The sequence below is a fragment of the Rosa chinensis genome, chromosome 5 (assembly GCF_002994745.2).
Source record: "Rosa chinensis cultivar Old Blush chromosome 5, RchiOBHm-V2, whole genome shotgun sequence".
Classification (NCBI taxonomy): domain Eukaryota; kingdom Viridiplantae; phylum Streptophyta; class Magnoliopsida; order Rosales; family Rosaceae; genus Rosa; species Rosa chinensis.
The window spans coordinates 87,705,032-87,724,743 of NC_037092.1; the positions used below are offsets into that span (position 1 = coordinate 87,705,032).

At 37.1% G+C, this 19,712-nt stretch overlaps 2 protein-coding genes and 2 long non-coding RNA genes across 4 annotated transcripts; 3 read left to right on the forward strand and 1 right to left on the reverse strand.

The window, feature by feature from the left end:
• The first annotated feature begins 1,935 nt into the window (after window positions 1-1,935).
• Window positions 1,936-4,591, forward strand: LOC121049494. Its single transcript, XR_005800477.1, has 3 exons — window positions 1,936-2,104; window positions 2,197-2,284; window positions 3,372-4,591. It is a non-coding gene; the product is annotated as an uncharacterized LOC121049494 (long non-coding RNA).
• Window positions 4,592-6,173: 1,582 nt separating this feature from the next.
• On the forward strand, window positions 6,174-8,660 carry LOC112202001. The gene is made up of 2 exons (XM_024342918.2): window positions 6,174-6,823; window positions 8,368-8,660. The coding sequence occupies exons 1-2, from the start codon at window positions 6,309-6,311 to the stop codon at window positions 8,369-8,371; spliced, it is 519 nt and encodes a 172-aa protein (XP_024198686.2). The 5' UTR covers window positions 6,174-6,308; the 3' UTR covers window positions 8,372-8,660.
• Window positions 8,661-8,707: 47 nt separating this feature from the next.
• On the reverse strand, window positions 8,708-10,960 carry LOC112164400 (receptor-like protein 2). The gene has a single exon (XM_024300595.1). The coding sequence runs from the start codon at window positions 10,958-10,960 to the stop codon at window positions 8,708-8,710; it is 2,253 nt and encodes a 750-aa protein (XP_024156363.1).
• Window positions 10,961-11,570: 610 nt separating this feature from the next.
• LOC112202013 lies at window positions 11,571-18,176 on the forward strand. The gene is made up of 4 exons (XR_002937063.2): window positions 11,571-11,718; window positions 15,756-15,821; window positions 16,251-16,446; window positions 17,807-18,176. It is a non-coding gene; the product is annotated as an uncharacterized LOC112202013 (long non-coding RNA).
• The last annotated feature ends 1,536 nt before the right edge of the window (window positions 18,177-19,712 follow it).

The following is a 19,712-nucleotide window of genomic DNA, read 5'->3' on the forward strand; positions in this document are numbered from 1 at the left end:
GCTCAAAACCTCCTAATCTTCTTCACTAATGTCATTCCCTTAATGTATGGGCTTTAGGGCAGAATCAAGGAAATCCGATGGATGGATTCCTCGTAATTCAATTAACAATTTCTACCCTTGAACAAACATCAAAATCCATACTCACTCTTCTCCAATTCTATCCCAAAGATGGAATTATGAAAACTAAATGTATAATTGATTATTTAGCTCAACAACAGAAGTTAAAGACCTGCCAAACACCTTCTCATGCGCCACCTATAGTGGCGGCGCGTGTCAGCCACGCGCCGGTACCAACCTCCACAACCGGCTGCCAAATTCCATGTACAGCAACAACTCAACACACTAATTATACTATATACTAAAGCCCGGTTACTGTTACTACTGTTCATAAGGGAACGAAAAGACGGTTCTGCCCTCATTTGGATTTTTTTTACGTCTCTGCCACTGACCTTTTGTTTTTCCACTCTCTTCCTCCAGAAGCCTCCTAGACCGACAGTCGTTTTCGTCCTTGCTTTTTTTCAGTGGTGGATTGGTATAACGATCGGGTGTAGTGCGTTGTTGTTCGATGGTGGCTATTGTGAGGTTGGCATTTTGCAATCGAAGGGAGTCGAGCAGAGGAAGGCGATAGAAGCTATTAAATCGTTGGGATCATCACGAGAAGAAGGGAAGAGATTGGTTTCTGTTCGGTTTGGATAAGTGGTCGGCTGTTGGTTGCGCGGATTGTGAAAGGTTTAACATCGAAGGTATTACGCGGTAGATCTCTAGGTTTTTTTGTTTTCATTGGGGTTTTTCGTGTAGTTGCTTTTGAATTGATATGAGTTTTCATGTTTCAGGGATATGGTTTGTTGTGGAATTTGCTATTTCAGTAATTGGTTGGAAGAGCTTGGAGGTGAGATTTTGATGTTTGGGCGATTTGAAAATATTTTGATTTTTGGGTTTTCATTGGGGTTTTTGCTGTCGTCGCTTTTGAATTGCTATGGGTTTCATGTTTCAGAGATATTGTTTGTTGTGGAATTTCTGATTTGAGTGACTGCTTGGAAGAGCTTGGAGTTGAGATTTTGATGTTTGGGCGATTTGAAAAATTTTGGTCTTCAATTAATATGGTTTCGATTTTTTTGGGTGATTTGTTTGTTTTGGGGTGCTGATGATTATTTTGTTTTGATTTTGTAGGTTCTATGCAAAGGAGAGTCTCAATTGTTTTTCTGCCATTGTTTCTGTATCTATTATTTGCTATTGGATTCGTGTCCTATTGTTATTCAGGTATGGAGTCAATGTATTGTTATTGTTGTTGTGGTATAATGAACATTGTGATCAATGATTATTAGTATAGTTATCACAGATGAAAGGATATGTGGTATGAAAGTGAAATTTCTGTGTATAATTCCATTCTTCTTGCTTTCTTATCGATTTTCGTAGGTGAATTGAGTGTAATAGATTTGGTTACTTAATTGGATGAATTGACATGTTTTTATAAGTTCCAAATGAACTGTGGCTGTATATTATATATCCATTGATGAATTTTTATTAGTTCCTTGATTGATGTTAGTTGCTGACATTGACTGATATATGGAGAATGTTAAAAAGCAGATATTCTAGAAACAATCTGGAAAGTTCAATCTGGCAAATCAAGTTGAACTGTTGTTGGAAGCATTTTTACTTTCTTCCTTTTGAAAAGGAAGCATTCTATATGAACTATCACAGAAAGATTCTTTTTATGAATTGTTCATTTAATTAATACTTTTTAATTCAATTTGCAGACTATCAACTCAGGCGAGTTGGTTTACTATATGCTAAAGGAGAGTTGGTGTTCATGAGCACTGTTCCTAATGCGAAAAGGCGATTTTGCCCTCATTTGAAATTTTTTTACGGCTCTGCCACTGACCTATGTTTTCCCTCTCTTTCTGCCTGCCTGCCTCCTCCTAAACTGAACAGCAGCTGCCTCTGGCTCTCAACTTCACAAAACAATCAATTTATTTGACGGTGAATATGATTAAGAATGCCATGTTCGACACAGAGAGAGAGAGAGAGAGAGAGAAGAATCAAATGTTAGGTTTTGCGCAGAAGGAAAGAAGAAGTGGAAAAGTTGAGGCATCTGATTAATAAGGTTATCTTCTTCTCTGACTGATGAGTTGGTAATTCAATTCCCATAATTGGAAGAGCTGGAGTCATTTGATTGGTAATATATGAAATTAACAGGGGAAGAAGGTAGATAAGATAACTCGGAGAAAAGGAAGAGGGGGACGGGAAGCTGTCACGGTTTTGTTTTGATTTCGCACAACAATTGGTATTTTTTTTTCTTTTTCCAGAATCGCAACTCGATCTGTTTGTGTTGGGTTCTTTCTCCAGTATTTGAATTTTTTTTTTCCCTTGAGTTTTTGGGTTTGCATGGTTTTTGGGATCATTGATTCAAGGTTTGGGTGGCTGTGATCTTAATGCAATTTGGACTCTGGAGTCTGGAATATCGGTTTTATCTATTTTAGGTGTTTGGGGGATTAATTTTGAGATAGATTTTCATGATCTTCATAGTCTCTGCAAGTGTTTAGGGTATTGTAAAATTAAGAATTAGGTGAGAGCCAATGAACCCAGCTATGCTATTAATTTCTTCATTACTAAAGTGATGGCTCATGATCTGATCGTTTACATATTATTTTAGCCCATGTGTTTATCTTGCAAAGTTGCAAAAATGTGTTTACATCAATATTCAGGTCATTAGGTGCTATGATTATGCATTCTTTGGTAAAGTGAAAAAAATGTCAAAAATTAATGCCAAGAGGACCTTTTTTAACTTCTGTTTGAGAACATGAGCTTCAAGGACATGGGCTTCTGCTCAAGTATATTAGTATTTATTTCTGCTCATACTGATTTATATCAGTTTCAAGGACATGGGCTTCTGCAGACTTGGTTTCTCTTTAGATGAATAGTTGATCCCTCTTATATCAATACGAGACTTGATTTAGTTCACCTCAGAAAACTTTACTATTTATCACCAAAATGGTGAATGTTAAAAATTAGGTGAGAGCCAATATGAAACTTGATTTAGTTTTGTTACTTATTAGAATTTGTTAAAATTATGTACTCCTTATACACCAAAGAGAAAGAGATTAATAATCATGTATGAATTTGCATTCACAATATCTTGAAAATCCATTATGGCATTATATCATCTATATTCGTTTGATTTATTCTATGTTTTTCTTTTATATAGTTAACATACTCTATTCATTTAATACTATAATGAACACTATTAGTTACTGTTAATGAAGGAAAATAAAAACAAAACAAAACAAAAGTTCTATGTATACTAATTTTTTTTTAAAAGAATCATAACAGTAAACCAAAGGAAGGAACTAACTTTTCTGCTTTACATGCAGTTATAGAGTCTCTATTACTATTGAAGATGCCAACGATCAAGCCACAGCTATATTGATGGGAAAGCAAGCGCAGAACAACTATTCAGAAGCAGCTGTCAAGACTTGGTCAACAAAAGATCATATCCAACAAGTGAACTCATAGTCAAAGGTATCTTCCCAGACGTACAACCCTTTGGACCGCCACTGCAAAAAGAGCCAACCACTGCAACACCAAACCATCGTGTTTCCGATAAAAAAAGAGCCATTCAAACCAGCAGAAGAGAATTATATATTCACCTCTGAATCGAACAAAAAAGCCAAGAGGTAAATATTACAGAAATTTAGTTTCTATAATCACTACACTATACTATGTTTGGTACGAATAATTAAACCCACTTGAATCAGTGTTTTGTAACCATGAATAATTATTTGAATCATCATATATACCTTGAAACAAGGTGCTGCACACAATATTATGATAATTCAAATCATTATTCATGGTTCCAAAGCCTGGGAAGAACCCAACATTACATCTTTCATTTCTTGATGTAATTTGAGGATGTTGAGTTTCTATGGATATCATGATCAGTTGAAAGAACAATTATTAAAATACATTAATTGAATTGCTCTCGATAAAGTAAATAAAATAAAAATCACACTCTGAACAACTTCATCCCAATGGTTGGTCTAAACTGAAATAGATTAAGGGATTGGAATGTAATATATAACACAGCAGGAAATTTTGGTTTTTCTACATGATCTTGGTTCTGGTTAGAAGATATCTTTATTTGATGAAAATAACATTCATGTAATCAAACTTTAAAATCAGTTTCGTTGACAGCAATACACTCATTTCTAGATTATTCATTCATTTTCAATTGGCCATACATCTTTTGTTACCAGCATTTTGTTAACTTGCAACATTTTGGTTTCTGATTTGGGTGCTTTGGGATATTTGCATAGAAATCTGAAGTTTGATTTATCTATTTGAAATGGTATAGTACTCAATACATGTTGTGTAGAAATATAGTTGTACATCTTCTGTTACTAAAATTTGCTATTTTTTTTGGTTTCTGATTTAATTGAAACTGTGTGATTCATTCAGAGAAAAAATATGCTATCAAATTCTCCGACTGTTATATTTCTATTCTATATCAAACTGCAATTTTCAAATTCCTTCCTGTAGCTCTAACTCTGTTTTCTTTGTTTGAAAGTGGCAGGCAAAGTAAACATGGAACGGCAACATCATCATTAGGAACGGCAACATCAGCAAAGCGCGGGTAATATTTCTAGTCATTTTTCTCAACTACAACACATCCAAATTTTACCTTGAAATAGTCGAATCCGCATGGTGAAGAAAACCCAGAAAACTCAAGAACCCTAGGGATTGAAATTGTCGATTCGGCCTCTACACGGCAAATCTTCGCTCGAGGCTAGGGGCAAAATGATCTCCGTCGAAAACCGAACCTTCGACGCCGGTTTGGTGACCGGAGATGGCCGGAATCGGCAAAAACCACAAATTGCTACAGTAACCTTCCCAGCTCGAAATTGAGCTCCTCCGGCCAAAACTCTGCAAAACACCACCACGTATGCAACAAGGGGGAGGAGACGAGCTTGGGGATGCCCGAATTTCGTCGTGGGTCGGCCGGAGGGGGAAGAAATCGAAGGAAGAAAAACGGGGCCGAAGGGGAGGAAGAATCGGGGAAGAAGAGGAGAGAGTTACCGAGCTGGCTAGGTAGAATTTCAGAAAATGAAAATCTACCAACAGTAACTTCCATATATATTAATTACCATGAACAGTAAGTTTTACATTTTCGGCCATAACTTTCACATACTAAGTCCAATTTTTACGCACCACATATGCACGCCCTCGGTTTAAAGTCTTCTACAACTTTCATGAAGGAAATTTTCTCATAAACGGCCCCGACCAAAAGTCAACCTTTTAGGGCCACTAAAGTATCGATAAAAAGTAAAAATTGATAGTAGTCGACATTTACCGTCTAAATAGTGAGTAAATCGTTAATTCTAGGTTCGGGACGTAACATTGTTACTTCGTTGTAGAGGCTATCATGCTATAGTGGTTGGCCTTAAACAAATCATGATAGGGGTTAAACACTAATGGAATCATAGTGGGTTTAAGCACTTATGCATATTTTGAATCATGATGGGTTAAGCACTAATGGAATCATGGTAGGTTTAAACACTTATGCATATTTTGAATCATGATTGGTTAAGCACTAATAGTAGGTTTGAGCACTTATGCATATTTTGAATCATGATGGGTTAAACATTAATGGAATCATGGTAGGTTTAAGCACTTATGCATATTTTGGATCCAAACACATGTATCATTTAGATTTTGGATGGCCAAGAAAGAACCAAATTTTAATTTGGTGCAATATAATTGACTGAAAAAAATCAAAAAACAAAACAAAAGTTTTTTATCATAATATGCTGTCTACTGGAAATTTCCCTCCAACAAGAAGTACCAACCAGCCGTCCCTCCCCACCAATAACGGAACAATTTCTTCCCATCTTTACCCTTCCCTACTCATCTAAATTATTTCGCTTCTGTTCCACTGTTCTTCCCAAAGTCAATTCCCACCTCTCTTCTTCTCCTATAGCTCATCATCAATGGCCTCGTCCATCACCCAAATCTCTCTCTACCTTCTACTCCTAACCCTCTTCTCAGAAAGCCAATTATCTCAATCCCTCAGAGACCTCAAACCCAACCCCAACCCCAACCCCAACCCTCTTCTCAAAAATCTTTTATTACATCATATATGCTCTCTATTGGAAATTCCCCCCCCACCCCACAACAAGAAGTACCTACCAACAATGAAACAATTTTCTTCCCATCTTTACCCTTCCCTACTCATCTAAATTACTTCGCTTCTGTTCCCCTGTTCTCCCCAAAGTCAATTCCCACCTCTCTTCTTCTCCTATAGCTCATCATCAATGGCCTCATCCATCACCCAAATCTCTCTCTTCCTTCTAGTCCTAACCCTCTTCTCAGAAACCCAATTATCTCTATCCCTCAGAGACCTCAAACCCAACCCCAACCGTCCATCCACCTCGCTCCAATCAATCACAGACGTCCATGACCTCCTCCCCAAGTACGGCCTCCCAAGGGGTCTGTTACCCGACAACGTAAGATCCTACACTCTATCTGACGATGGAACCTTTGAGATCCATCTCGAAAACCCATGTTATGTTCACTTTGATCAGTTGGTGTACTACAACAAGAACATCAAAGGGAAGCTGAGTTTCGGCTCTGTTTCCGATGTGTCGGGGATTCAAGCCAAGAAGCTATTTATTTGGGTTTCCGTGACGGGGATGCATATGGAACAAGGGTCTGATTCAGTTGAGTTTTACGTTGGGGCTCTGTCCGAGAAATTGCCTGCTAAACAGTTCGAGGATATTCCTGTATGTAAGAGCAAGGCTTGCCGAGGAGGAGCTAGCGTTGAGTCAATGTGAGGTAAATTTGGATTTTTACTTCGCAAGAAAAATAATGCCTCTGCTGTAGTGTGAATTATATGGGAAAGACTGGATTTTGTGTTTCTGAGATTTCTAATTTGACTTTGAATAGTTGGGCAAAATAAGCAAAGAAACCACAGCCAACATTTACTTCTACTTCAAGTTAAAGACCGAGTTTCTTTTTGTAGAAAATTTGTTATTGTACATTAAGAATGACCTTGGGTTTTAATTATGTCCATATTCTATTAGTTAAGAACTTTGAAAGTTTGAAAACTTCTGGTTTTCTGAGTGATTGAACTTGAATGTGGAAAATGTTTATGCCATTTGTGTTGATAACCAAATCAAGGTATCAAACAAAGGAAAAGGAAGATAATGTTTTCGAATTGTTTTTTAGGTTATTTAGAGCAACAATTGCAGGACCAAGAGATTCTTGTAGTCATTTTAAATTTTTAATAGGAGAATTCTGATGAATTATTTGCTAAATCATCTTGTTGAACCTATGTTATGTCTTTCCTTTCCATATTTCTGAGGTTATGATGAAAAGAAGTTTTTCCATTTTCCTTTCCAATCAAAAACTTGCTTGCTTTGATAAAGACAATGTCTGTGAGAAGTTTGTAGTGTTTTACTCCAACCCTGCATTTCTAAAGGTTTGGAATCTCAAGTTTCATACTTGCATCATGTATGTCTGTGTGCAATTTTTTATGAAGGCCATAGAAAGGCACTTGACCTATGTATTGCAATGGTTGCTCAAATAGTCGAATCCTATTTCACTCGGTATCACACTATCACTCCCATCTATGATCTAATTCTTAAGGCCAATGCTCATATGGTGGGTTCAGGGTTAGGAGAATAGTTATCAGCCCCATTTTTACACTCCAAAATGTAAGAAAGTTATCAGCCCCATCTCGTGCCCTGTCTAGGAAGTTTAGGTGATCAGTGAAATCATATCTGGTGTGTCATTATGCTCTTTGTACTGTTGGTCATTGTTTCCCTGAATTAATTGTTCATTTAGTAAAGAATGAAATTGCAACGTCCTTTGTCCTTTTTAAGCAAGATATAGTGGAGTAGATATTCTTATTAAAAAAAATAAAAATAAAAAATGAAGCCAATAGTTTTTTGAAATTGTTATTTTTGTCATTGATCCTTTAATAAACACTGAGCAGACAATTCTGAGTTAATAAACTTTGGCAGCAGGCATAATCAGCAAATTCTTCAAGGGTTCATATTCATATGTAGATAGGAATGCCTTTGAAGTGAAACCAAGACCAAATTTGCAATTTTTAAGCTCTAAACCTTCTATATCGTGTTGCTATTTGCTGTGAGTAGAAGGCTCTTGCATGAACACCCAGCTTCTTAGCCGAGTGTTTTCTGCTTGAAGAAAATTCTTTAACCCTGATTTACACCGGAGAATGTGTTCCCATTTAAAAGTTAAAAGTGCTTCTTTTTTTTTGGCTCCTATCATCTTCCTTTGTGTGATTAGGCTTGAATGAATTATGCTAATCTTTGGTGGATTAATGTAGTTTCCTTAATGGTGTTGCAGGTAGAAATAACTAAAATGGAGTTGGCATTGGAAGAAGAATAAAGTGTGCATATGTTTCTATCTGTTGCAAGAATTTTATGCTAGTTGCTCTCAAGTTCTCTCCACACAAGTGGCCTACAGAAGCAAATATATGTGCATATGAATTTCTTGTTAGTTGCCACAAGAAGAAATAATGTATTGTTATTTCCTCTTCTGTGCCAACTACAGGCACTGATCTACACCGTATGAATTATAAGTAAATATACGTGAAAATTTCATGCTTGTCAATGAAAATTTGTGGGAATGTTTTATTATGATCATGATTATTACAATAAGAGCAGTAGTGTACTATGTCTACTATCTAACTTCTAAACAACTTTCTCCTCATGCTTGCCATACACTTTGCTATCATCACATGGAACCTGTCTTGTACGTTGTCTACGAAATGGTAATATGCATACCTCCACTTTCTCATAAGCACCAAGGGACCACAGACTCCCCAAAATCCTGTAATGAACCCAACTGCAACAGAAACATAAAACCATGGAATTTGATGCTCCTTGGTGTTTGCATCTTGGGTGCTCATATCCGGTGCATTAGCTCCCTCTGTTGTCTGACACTTATTTGGAAGTGGGCCACCACAAAGTTGATTCCCCTCAAATGCAGAAGCATTGAAACTTTGGAGTTGAGTGCCTGGTGGTATTGGTCCTCCAAGATTATTGTACGAGACATTGAAACTTGATAAGAAATTAAGACCTGTGAATGATGCCGGGATTTTTCCAGACAAATGGTTCATGGAGAGATCCAGTCTCTCCATATGCTTTAGGTTAGATATCTGGTCTGGAATGTTGCCGGAGAAGTTGTTAGCACTAAGATCCAACTCTTGGAGAAGCTGCAATTGGCCAATCTCAATAGGTATATTCCCACTAAGGCAATTGTGACTTAGGTATATAACTGGGACAAAAAATAAATAATTGTACTGTTTTGTCACTGCATCAGCACTAGGTTGGAAGTAGACAGGCAGTTCAAGATAAAAACGACCTACTTGAGCTGCAGCTTGTCCAGATACTAACATAGGTAGTGTGCACAATTCCATTGGAAATTCTCCAGAAAGTTGGTTGAAGTCCAGTATTAAAGTTTGCAGCCTTGGAAGAGTCCCCAACCAACTTGGAATTGAACCTGTGATTCTGTTGCCACTCAGATCCAAGACCTGTAACATTTTCAGCTTCGATAGCCATGAGGGAATTATACCACTAAGGTTACATGAACTCAAATCTAAATGTCGAAGATTTTGAAATCCATTAGAATCCGCCATTTCGACACCGTTCGGCATTTCCTCACCTAAAAAACTAGATGCCAAGGAAAGGAATACGAGACATTTGCAACCCATCAGTATCTTCATTGCCCTTGTCACATTGGTCAAACCTTTGTTCGAACCAAGTGCGAGGAAGGACAAGGATTTCAATGAAAGAATTTCAGGCTGTATTTGAACCTCTAGATTATTGTAATTCACTTGAATTGCTTTCAAGAACTTGCACGAGTAGAGGCTGCTCGGCAAGATACCAGAGAAGTTATTTTTCCGCAAGCCAAGTTTACTAAGTTGGCCAAGTTTGGAAAAATTGAGCATGGAGATATCACCTCCCAAGTTGTTGCTTCCCATACGTAGTTCAACGAGGTTTGTGCAATTCATCAGAGATAGAGGCAATGAACCTTCCAGATAGTTGAAATCAAGGAGTATGTATTTCAACTTGGAGAGCTTCCCAAGATGGAGAGGGAGCACACCACTCAATTGGTTATAGGAGAGATCAAGGGTTGTAAGGTGGGTGAGGTTGGAAATTCTATCACTCACTGCTCCATACAATGAATTGAGAGGTAGTGAAATCTCTTCAAGTGTGGTAGAATTAAACATATCTTCTGGAAGCGATCCTGACAGGTAATTGTGACCAGCACGGAAGACCTGCAGTTTAGAACACTTCACCAATCCAGAAGATATACTACCATTGAAATTATTGAAGGAAAAATCAAGGTGTCGTAACGAGGAAGAAGAAGGACTACAAATAGAGGATGGGATAGGACCTGAAAAGGTGTTGTTACTGACATTGAAACTAGTCAAATTCCAAGCTTGTTGGAAAAAAGAAGATGAAACTGCACCATGCAAACGATTGCTGGAAAGATCCACCATCCGAATATGACTGGATGGTAGAGAAGATGGTAACACTCCAAAAAGAAGGTTATAGCTCAAATCTAGGATTTCGAGATCATTCAAGGACAAGAAGAATTCAGTTTGATCTAGAGAACCAGAGAGTGAATTGTGGGAGAGATTCAAGTGAGTGAGATGTGTGAGATTTGCAAGTGATGATGAGGGGAAAATAGCTCCTTTTAGTTTGAGCCCGTTGGAGGGTAATTGCAAATGGGTGACCCAACCATCTCGATTACAAGTAATGCCTTGCCAATTGCAACAATCAGCAGAAGTCCAATTCAACTGAGGAGAAGACAGAGTGAGAGCAAAGAACAGCAGAGAGCTGCGTTCGCTTTGGTTGCAAGCATGAATGTTTTCAAAGATGATATTGGAAGAGAATATCAAGAGTAAGAAGAAAAGGAATGCATTAGCCATTTGGTGATAAAGCTGCACTAGCAAGTTTGTTTGTTGGTTAGACCAGATTTCACTAACGTTTGTATTTATAGTGAACTAAAATAAGGTCGACCAGCATTGTCAAATTAATTGATGATCACTTGAGTTACTAAAAAAATATTAAGTCCATAACCCAGTCTGACCGGCACTAAGAAAGATAAGTATCATTTTCATATAGCTGAACAAATTATTGAAGATATTTTGTCATGGAGTCTGTCTATATCTAAGAAGATATTTTGTCATGGAATTATACATACATACATACATCTAAGGACGGTCAGCTGTTCATAGCACTGTTCGTTGTGGTGGAAATTAAATGACGGTTTTGCCCTTTCTTTTTGTCTTTTCATCATTATCAAGAGCGATTGATTGAGACAGAGGGTGTGTTTCTGTGATGGAGATCTTGAAATTCACTATTCCAAGCAGGGCTGATGAGAGAGAAAATGAAGGGTGGTGATGTTGCTGCGCCGTTACTCTCTTTAAATCACTCACTGAGTAATTGAGGTTCGTCGGAGACAGACAAAGCACAACATTTTCGGACATCACGATCTCTTCATTATCAAAGGCATTGGCTTGATTTCTTCAATATCGGTGTAAAAATTCATATGTTCCTTATTTATCGTTTGGGCTGTGCGATTGCTTTACTCAGAGGTGAAGACCTTGCTTACCCGAAATACGATTCCGATGATTCGGTTAAGGATCCGAGTTATAGCACTGTTGAAGAGTAAGGCCAAGGCACGGTGATTGATGACTGTGAATATTAACTGATTTATGTAGAATTGAAATAAAGAAAGAAGACCTGCATCTTTTTCTTTACCAGATGGAAAGACAGATATTAACTGATAGCACTTCAAGCTCAACTGTATAGTTTTTGACTTTGAAAACATAGTGCAGAAATATGAAAATCTGAAGAATATATATCGATCAATGAGAGTAAAGCTATGTTGTCAGAGAAAATGCTTTTCATTATTTTGTAACAAATACATGAAAATCACTGATCAAATATATTACTTGATGTCAAAAATCCTTCTCCACCAGATTATAAATACTAAATACTCTATATGCTCACTAATCAAAAAAGGAACATGTAACTGCATCATGATGTTGAGCATGCAATTGATAAAGCATCAGCTAGAGAATCTATGTTTCCACACATTGATCGATAATCCTAAATTGAGAATCTGGACTGATTGCTTTGGGATAGAACCTCTTTATTCAACAAATATTTAGTATTTACTGAATGAAGTAACAGAGGAGAAGGATTAGTTTGTTGGATTTTTATCTGGTTGATAAAGATTAATTTTTTATGTGTGCTTCTTCCTCCACACATATATTATTATGTAAGTTATCCTTGGAATTCTGTTATTAGTGAAAGTGCCTATGAGTTAGAACTTGCTTGAAGTGTTTGAGAAATGCTGCAAACAGAAGCGGCAAATGCTTTAGAATGTCTTGATTTTGCATGGCACACAGTAAGCGAGTATATAATTGTTAATCTGCTCAGACTATTCCATTTGATTTTGAATGTTTGAGATGACCTTTGGAAGCATTTTATCTAGATTTTTTTAACTTGTCTTTTGCTGAGACAGAAAATTTACAGGTTTAATTTTCAAATGGGGTCCTTATTCTTATAATTTTGTTAAGTGCTTTGACAAATAAAAGCACAACACTTTTGGTAAGAAGTGGTCAAACGGGATGAAATCTGCAGAGGCATATAGCCTTGGGACACTCTCAACGAATTCGGTGGCTTAGGCCATTCAAAAATTCAAATTGCTATCAGCTCAAGATACAAAGAAAATATGTTCAAACTGGACTCTATTACATTCAACAACTTCGAGGAAGACTGGTGTTGGATAATCTCTACCTAGCCTCTTGCACATTCAAAAGTAGGTCAAGGTTGTCTGTTCAAATAAAGAAGTAACCCCAAGCTTTACGGTGGTTGGTCATCTTATTTGAATTAAAGAGTCATCCACATATTGATAAGGATTGATTCAAATTTGAATTAAACCAATCCTCATGACCAGCTGATCATTAAGTCTATAAAAGAAGGCTTACAACGAAGAGACGAGAGGAGGAGAAATAAAGAGAGCATAACAGATATACGCAGCAGGGGGAGAGCAGAAAAGTACATAGAGGAGAGCAGAAAGAAAAGAAATACAGAGCAGTAGAAAAGACGCAACAAAGCAAGAGAGAAGAGATAGAGAAGAAAGGTCAAAGTTCTACCGGAGAAGGAAAAAGAAAGGCTGCAGGTATACGGCTGCATCCATGGTTATTTTTCTTTTATGAAATTGCCCAGACGATGCTCATGATAGGAAAAGAAGTCTGCTTCCCTGCCTTCAATTGATCCGGAAGAGAATGACCATCTCGTATGGAGTTTACAAACTCTAATAGGCCGTTCATGAACGACCACAACCATTAGAGTTTTTCCAACCTCTCTAAGACGATGTTTGACGCATCGAAACAATACGGTTGTTCACGAACAGCCTCGTTTCAATGCTCGAAGCTCCTCAGAAATGGTGTTGCTTGCAGCTCTTAGGTGCTTTCCAATGCTTAACGCATCGAAACAATACGGTTGTTCATGAACAGCCTTGTTTCAATGCTCAAATCTCCTTTGAAATGGTGTTGCTCATGCATGACTCAACTCCTCCTAAAATGACATTGTCGTGGTTCTCCTACCAAAAGTTTAGGAGAATGAAACAAGCAGAGGAATGGAAGTTCTTGCAGCTCTTCAATTGTGAATGAGAGAAAATAATAAAGTGCTAGCTATAGCACTCTTTTCTCTATTCAAAGTAAAAGAGACGGTGTACTTGACATGGTTTCAAATTTCTCCTACAAGTATTGAACAGAGCCATCACACCTCCTGCAGGGGAAGAATTCAGGCTCTCTAATTCTTGTTGGCATGTGGCACCAACTTGAAAAGTCAAACGGTGGGGAAGTAACCAAGGCCTGCATACAAAAGACAAATACTTTGAAATCAATATGAAAGCAGTTAAAAAATGTACGGCTGCAAGTTAATTAGCAAAGACAATGTCCAGATGGTTGCAAGTCTTCATAATTAAGCTTTTTCTTTGTTTCTGGAAGCGGTGGCTTAATAATGCAAGAAGACAAGTGATGGCAAATTATTTGAGGCCGTTCATAGAAGCTTTAATCATATGGTTTCTTTGAGACCGTGGGTGTAAGCTGGGAACAAGTATAATTGTTTTGCAATCATGCTAAGGAGAAGATGAAAACAAGGCTTTAATTATTCTTGAAATTGCTTTTTGTCATAAGCAAGAGACGCATGTTAGCAATTATAATGTTGGCCAATATAATTAAATATTTGAGGTGGTGGTACATGGTCAACAAAGGGGGAAGGCATCATAACATTTACAGAGGGGCCACACCAGAACAAGAATTGCACCAGCTTTCCCAACTCTGCACGCCGACTAATCGATCAAGAGCCGTGGTGGCAACTTGAGACTTCTGCTTATTACTTATTAGTTTGGCCAGAGTAAAGATGGAATATATTGGTTTGACCTCATGGATCTCAATTCAGATTACAATTGGGCCTGACGCGAAACCAAGCTAAAAGGCCTGGAAGGAAAAAATGGGTGTCCATATCATTTTTTTTTGGGCTTGACCCAATATGGAGCTAGAATCCTAGAAATACAGAAGAAATACACAACACCTTTTAAACCTGTTTACCTTGGTGTTCGGGCCTGGCCAAATTCATTTGTAGACAACGCAAAAGCTCATTCATACGGCCCAGTACAAGATTCAATACATCGAATGCCCAAATTAAATTCGAGTGTCTGCAGACGGAATACATTCGACAGATTCAAAAATAAATATATGTACATCCATCAATACAAAAAATTCTCTCACCACCAGAAATACATACCCAAGAACTACAACGGTTTGATCCCTCCCCGAGGGTATGTAGGCAATCTAGCGACCCCTTAGATGCAACCGCAATTCCAAATAAAATCCATGACTCCCTGGTTCGTCCAATCCGAATTCCTGACCTCATCAGTCAAATTCTGCCAAACACCAGGAAACGTCACAGCCTTTCTAAATAAAATCCCTGACTCCCTCGTTCATCCCATCCGAATCTCTGACCGCATCAGTCAAATTCCGCCAAACACCAGGAAACGTCATAGCCTCCCCAAACAAATCGAATCCCTGGTTCACTCACACCAAATTCGTCCAAACACTATTCCTATTCCAAAAAGCAATACCCTCCAATGGGTCATTCACCCATTGGAAATCTTGAACTACGAGTGGCTTGATCCCTCTCCAAGGGTACGTAGGCAACCCATTCAAATATCCGGGTGCAGCCGCAAAAACAAATAGACAAACACACATCCACAATTGGTTTCTTCATAAATGGAATCAAAGGGTGTTTTCCTGTAATAAGGGAATATAATTAAGAGACACATTCTGTCTTGAATGGGTCGAACCCGAACTAATTAAAACTCTATTCATTAAATGAATACGAGTGAAATTATGTTGGGTGACATTTACGCTCACAGTGTGCAGATTTTCTCTCAACATCTTTCAATTTTCTGTTTTCATTGTAGTAACATAACATTATCTAGGGCTTTCAATAACAGGAACAGTAGGTGGCAGTACTGCTTTGGACTCTTAATTTTTGGATTGTTGTTTTTTGTTTCCTTTGATGCTATGTTGTCCTTCTCTTGGGGTAGAGTTGGTCATAACTCTTGCCTCTAGCTCTTTTTACTTTGGATGATTATTTATTTTTGGACCTTTTGCTATTCACTCATACCTGTCCTATTTGCAGGAACAACGATGACAAAAGGGAGGCATTAGATAATCTGGATATAATACTTTTTCCTTTATTTGAAGGGTGAGTAGGTTCTGAATAATGACAAATGCTATTGGAAGTTCTTTGTTAGGATAATATCTTACTTATTGTTATTAATTCTGCATATGTACGTACACACATGTGTTATCTGTCATCATTTTTAAAAATTACTTCTCAAAATGCTAGAGCCTCTTCTGGTAGAAGTTTTACAACTCAGATTAGTGAGCATATGCTTTAACTGTGAGAAAGTTCTAGACAACAAGCAGGTGAATAAGTACCATGTAGACAATTTCTATGAGAAAGTTTTAATTATATTTATTAATTATTAGCATATGTGCCAATAATTATAGCTGTTGTTGCCTTTTTTGTCAGCTTTTATATATCTCTATTTAAACCGTTGTCTTTATGATTAACTCTTCAATTAAACAGTTTTGCATTTCTTGGATTGATTAGTTTGTGGTGGATTTGCAGCGTGAGAAAAGAGTGAATGAGGTCGAGCAGTATTACTTGAGGAAAGGCAGTCTGCAACCAACCACTTCGAAGGAGAAAGACAAAGAAACATTTTAATACAATTAAGAAGCAGCAGCAAGATGCATCACGTAGGGAAGCCACTGCGGCAAAGAGGATTCGAGATCTGTTGAATAAGTTTTCCGCAATCTTCAAACAGGTATGCACTAACCTCATGATAGGCCACTGATCAATGGATCAACATACTTGGGTATCTGATGATGAAGATATTTGCTTTACATGCCAGGGTTCTGTTAACGTAAATGATTGTTTTGTAACGTAAATGAGTGTTTTATATGTTTGTTAATTACGCTTTCTCTTTGATAATATTGTTGAATATTTTGATTTTAAAAGTCAACATCTAAAGTTATTTCCTAGAGAAGGGGGAAACTGAGATGATGAAGTGTTGGGAACAAACCCAAATATGGATGGTGAAATTAAAATGCTATATGTTGTTATCAAGTTTGAAGGATAATGCCAATTTTTTGATGTTCATGTGATTTTCTTACTCCAAGGAATAGTTGTTTATATATTTCTTAAAGCTATATATAGACTGTAATAAGTTGATATTATTACATAATATCAAGGTTGATATTCTGTGATTATTTGTTCATGTATATCTCTACAATCACAAGCTAAACAGGACAATGTTGATCGTCACTTATAGATTATCTCTTAGATGGATATTAAGTTTCACAAAAAGCAGAGCCAAGGAGCTTATATAATGATGGAATTTTCTCTTGCTGCTAGAAAACTGTGTTCCTTCATATAATGGTTTTTTTTTTTTTTTTTTATCTAATATTACTACTGTTGCCTCTATCGGTGAGGGTTACAAACTACATATGCGAGTAGAGTTTATCTGTTTTCATGGTTTACTTTGTATAAGGCTTTGCTTTACTTCTTTGATTTAAAGCTTTGCTGCTTCAGAAGTGATGAAAGTATTTGCCCTTGGTTAATCAACAGAAGTTCACTATTGTGTGTGAGAGTTTTTCTGGGTTGTCTCCATTTGTTGTTAATCTGTTGATTTGTTTGGAAAGAACCTTTCTTATTGGAAAATCTGTTCTGGGATTGTAGTAGATTGTGATTAGCTCCAACTTGCAGGGATAAAGTGTGAAAGAGATGATCTTTTGTTATGTTTTACCATTTTTGTTATTTGTACTCATGCTTAGATTATGACCATTAGGTGTCGTGAGTTCTTTCTGCCATTTCTTTATCTTAGTAATATGTAGCTGTAAATCATAGAGAACCATCTTTTTAAAAAAGCTTTACATGTTGTTGACAAGGCAAACAGGGCAATTAATAAGTCAGTAACTGGGAGTGTAGCTGCAGATGGGACGTGCAAGTCACCTTCTAAAGAGTAAGAATTCTGCTAATTATGTAATGCAAGGTTTCATTTATATAGGTAGGGCCGTAGGGGGGTTGCACCTTTAAGTTGATAGTGTTGTTACTATGTTTTACTTTATTTCAACATTACAACATTTGTTGACTTTTGATCTTATTACCAACATCATCTTTTGCAGGAAATTGAAGCAAATGAGAAGCATTGATATCAACTCCAACTTGAGGAGGCTATTAGTAACATAGGTGCATTTTCTCCCCCAGTATTTGGTTGTTGTTACTTTGCCTTTCTTTTCCTTTTTGTACTCATCAAGTGTTCTATAGCTGGAACAGAACTTTCTGTTTTCGTCAAACTATCAATCTATTACATATAAAATTCATGAAAAAGGAACCAAACCCGCAGCAACGCGCGGATGCTTTTTCTAGTCTATATACTAAATGTCAGTGCACTGTTCCTGACTGTTCATAAGGGACGGAAAGCACGGTTCTGTCCTCACTTTATCTTTTTTTTACGCCTCTGCCATTTACTCTCTCTTCCTCCCCTCTGCCTCTCTCTCTCTCTCTCTCTTTCACCTAAAACGAATTGTTTCTCCTTTCTCTCGCTCTCCTACTCCCCTCGCTTTGAACCGTACGGATCTTTCAAATTTCAATTGGTTTTTGAAGAAAGCCCAGAAGCTTCAACTTGAAGGCACCAATCAAAGAACACAAGTTTGCAATTGGGAGAGAGAGTTCTGCTTAGAAGATGAGGGATTGGGAGAGAGAGTTCCGAGTTTCTGTCATTGGTTGTTGACCGAAGCTAGAATCACAGACTGGTCGGTGTTCGTTGTTTAGGCCAGGCAAGGTACTGAAGGTAGTGTTTCTTCCTCTTCCTCTGAGCTTTCTCTAATCCAATTATTGCTTGGGTTCTGTCTATTTCTGTGTTTGCCCGATTTCTGGTTCTCCAATAAATTATGTTGCTGATTCTCAGATGAAATAGGTTTTGTTTATGCAATTTCATGAATTTGAGAGATTTGAGGGAATGAGCATACTATGATTTTTCTTTTCAATTCATTTATGTTGTTGCTTTTATGTGATTTTTATTTTTTTATTTTTTTGAATTGTAAATTTTGTTGCATATTTCACTTATTACTGCTACTTCTCATTCAACTGATTTAGCCCTTCCACTAGTTGTGTTGAACTTCTGTGGTTTCATTTTCTATAGTTCTCAATTTTTGCATTGTTAATTGGTATAAGAAATTGAAAACATGAATGGAACTCTTTGATTACTCTTTTACAAACATATTGAGATCATGATAATGGTTTGTGTAGAGTCAGTCTGTTATTTGTCAATTACAGAGAGAGCCATAGCAAAAGATACTGAATTTTGAAATTTGTGGTTGCAAACAAGCTATTATAACTTGCAGTACAATCTTGAGTCTTTTGGTAATGAAGATAGCCTAAATATGTAGGAGAGACACTGCCATTTTTAATTATAGGATAAACCCATCGAGATAGACTTGCTTACATGGGCAGAGTCAGAGTTTTGGGCTACTAGGAGGTCGGCAGAGAGATTGGCATGGGGCTAATAGCTTAGCTATTGGTTATGCCCTCTCTGGGTTTTGCATATGCTGTACATATGGACTTGTAGCAATTACAATTTTAAAATTTGAATGAGTAACAGCATGGCATTCTTATTAGAGAATTAAATCATTTAGCTTTTATACTAATTTGACATTCTTATTTATGCTATTGAGTTTTGTTGGTTAAATTTCTTAATTGGTTGGTTCTGCAATCGATGTTCTGTGTTTGAGTTAATTCTGAATGGATGAACTTCTTTTCCGTCCTTAGCCTGGCCACTCTGGTTCTAAGTGGTAACATATATGCATGATTTGTTAACAAAGAGTTGACAGATGAAATTTTGGACTCCTCACTTTGTTTGCTGGAACAATGTTATCCTTTTTGCTCCTTGCTCATTGATTATATTTCATTAGCTTTTCTCACTGATTATAACTGGTCCTATAACTGATATGTCAATGCTTTTCTACTACTTATAATTGACACCAAGTCTCTTCAACTTAATTTAAAATCATGTTGAATTGGAATCTTTTT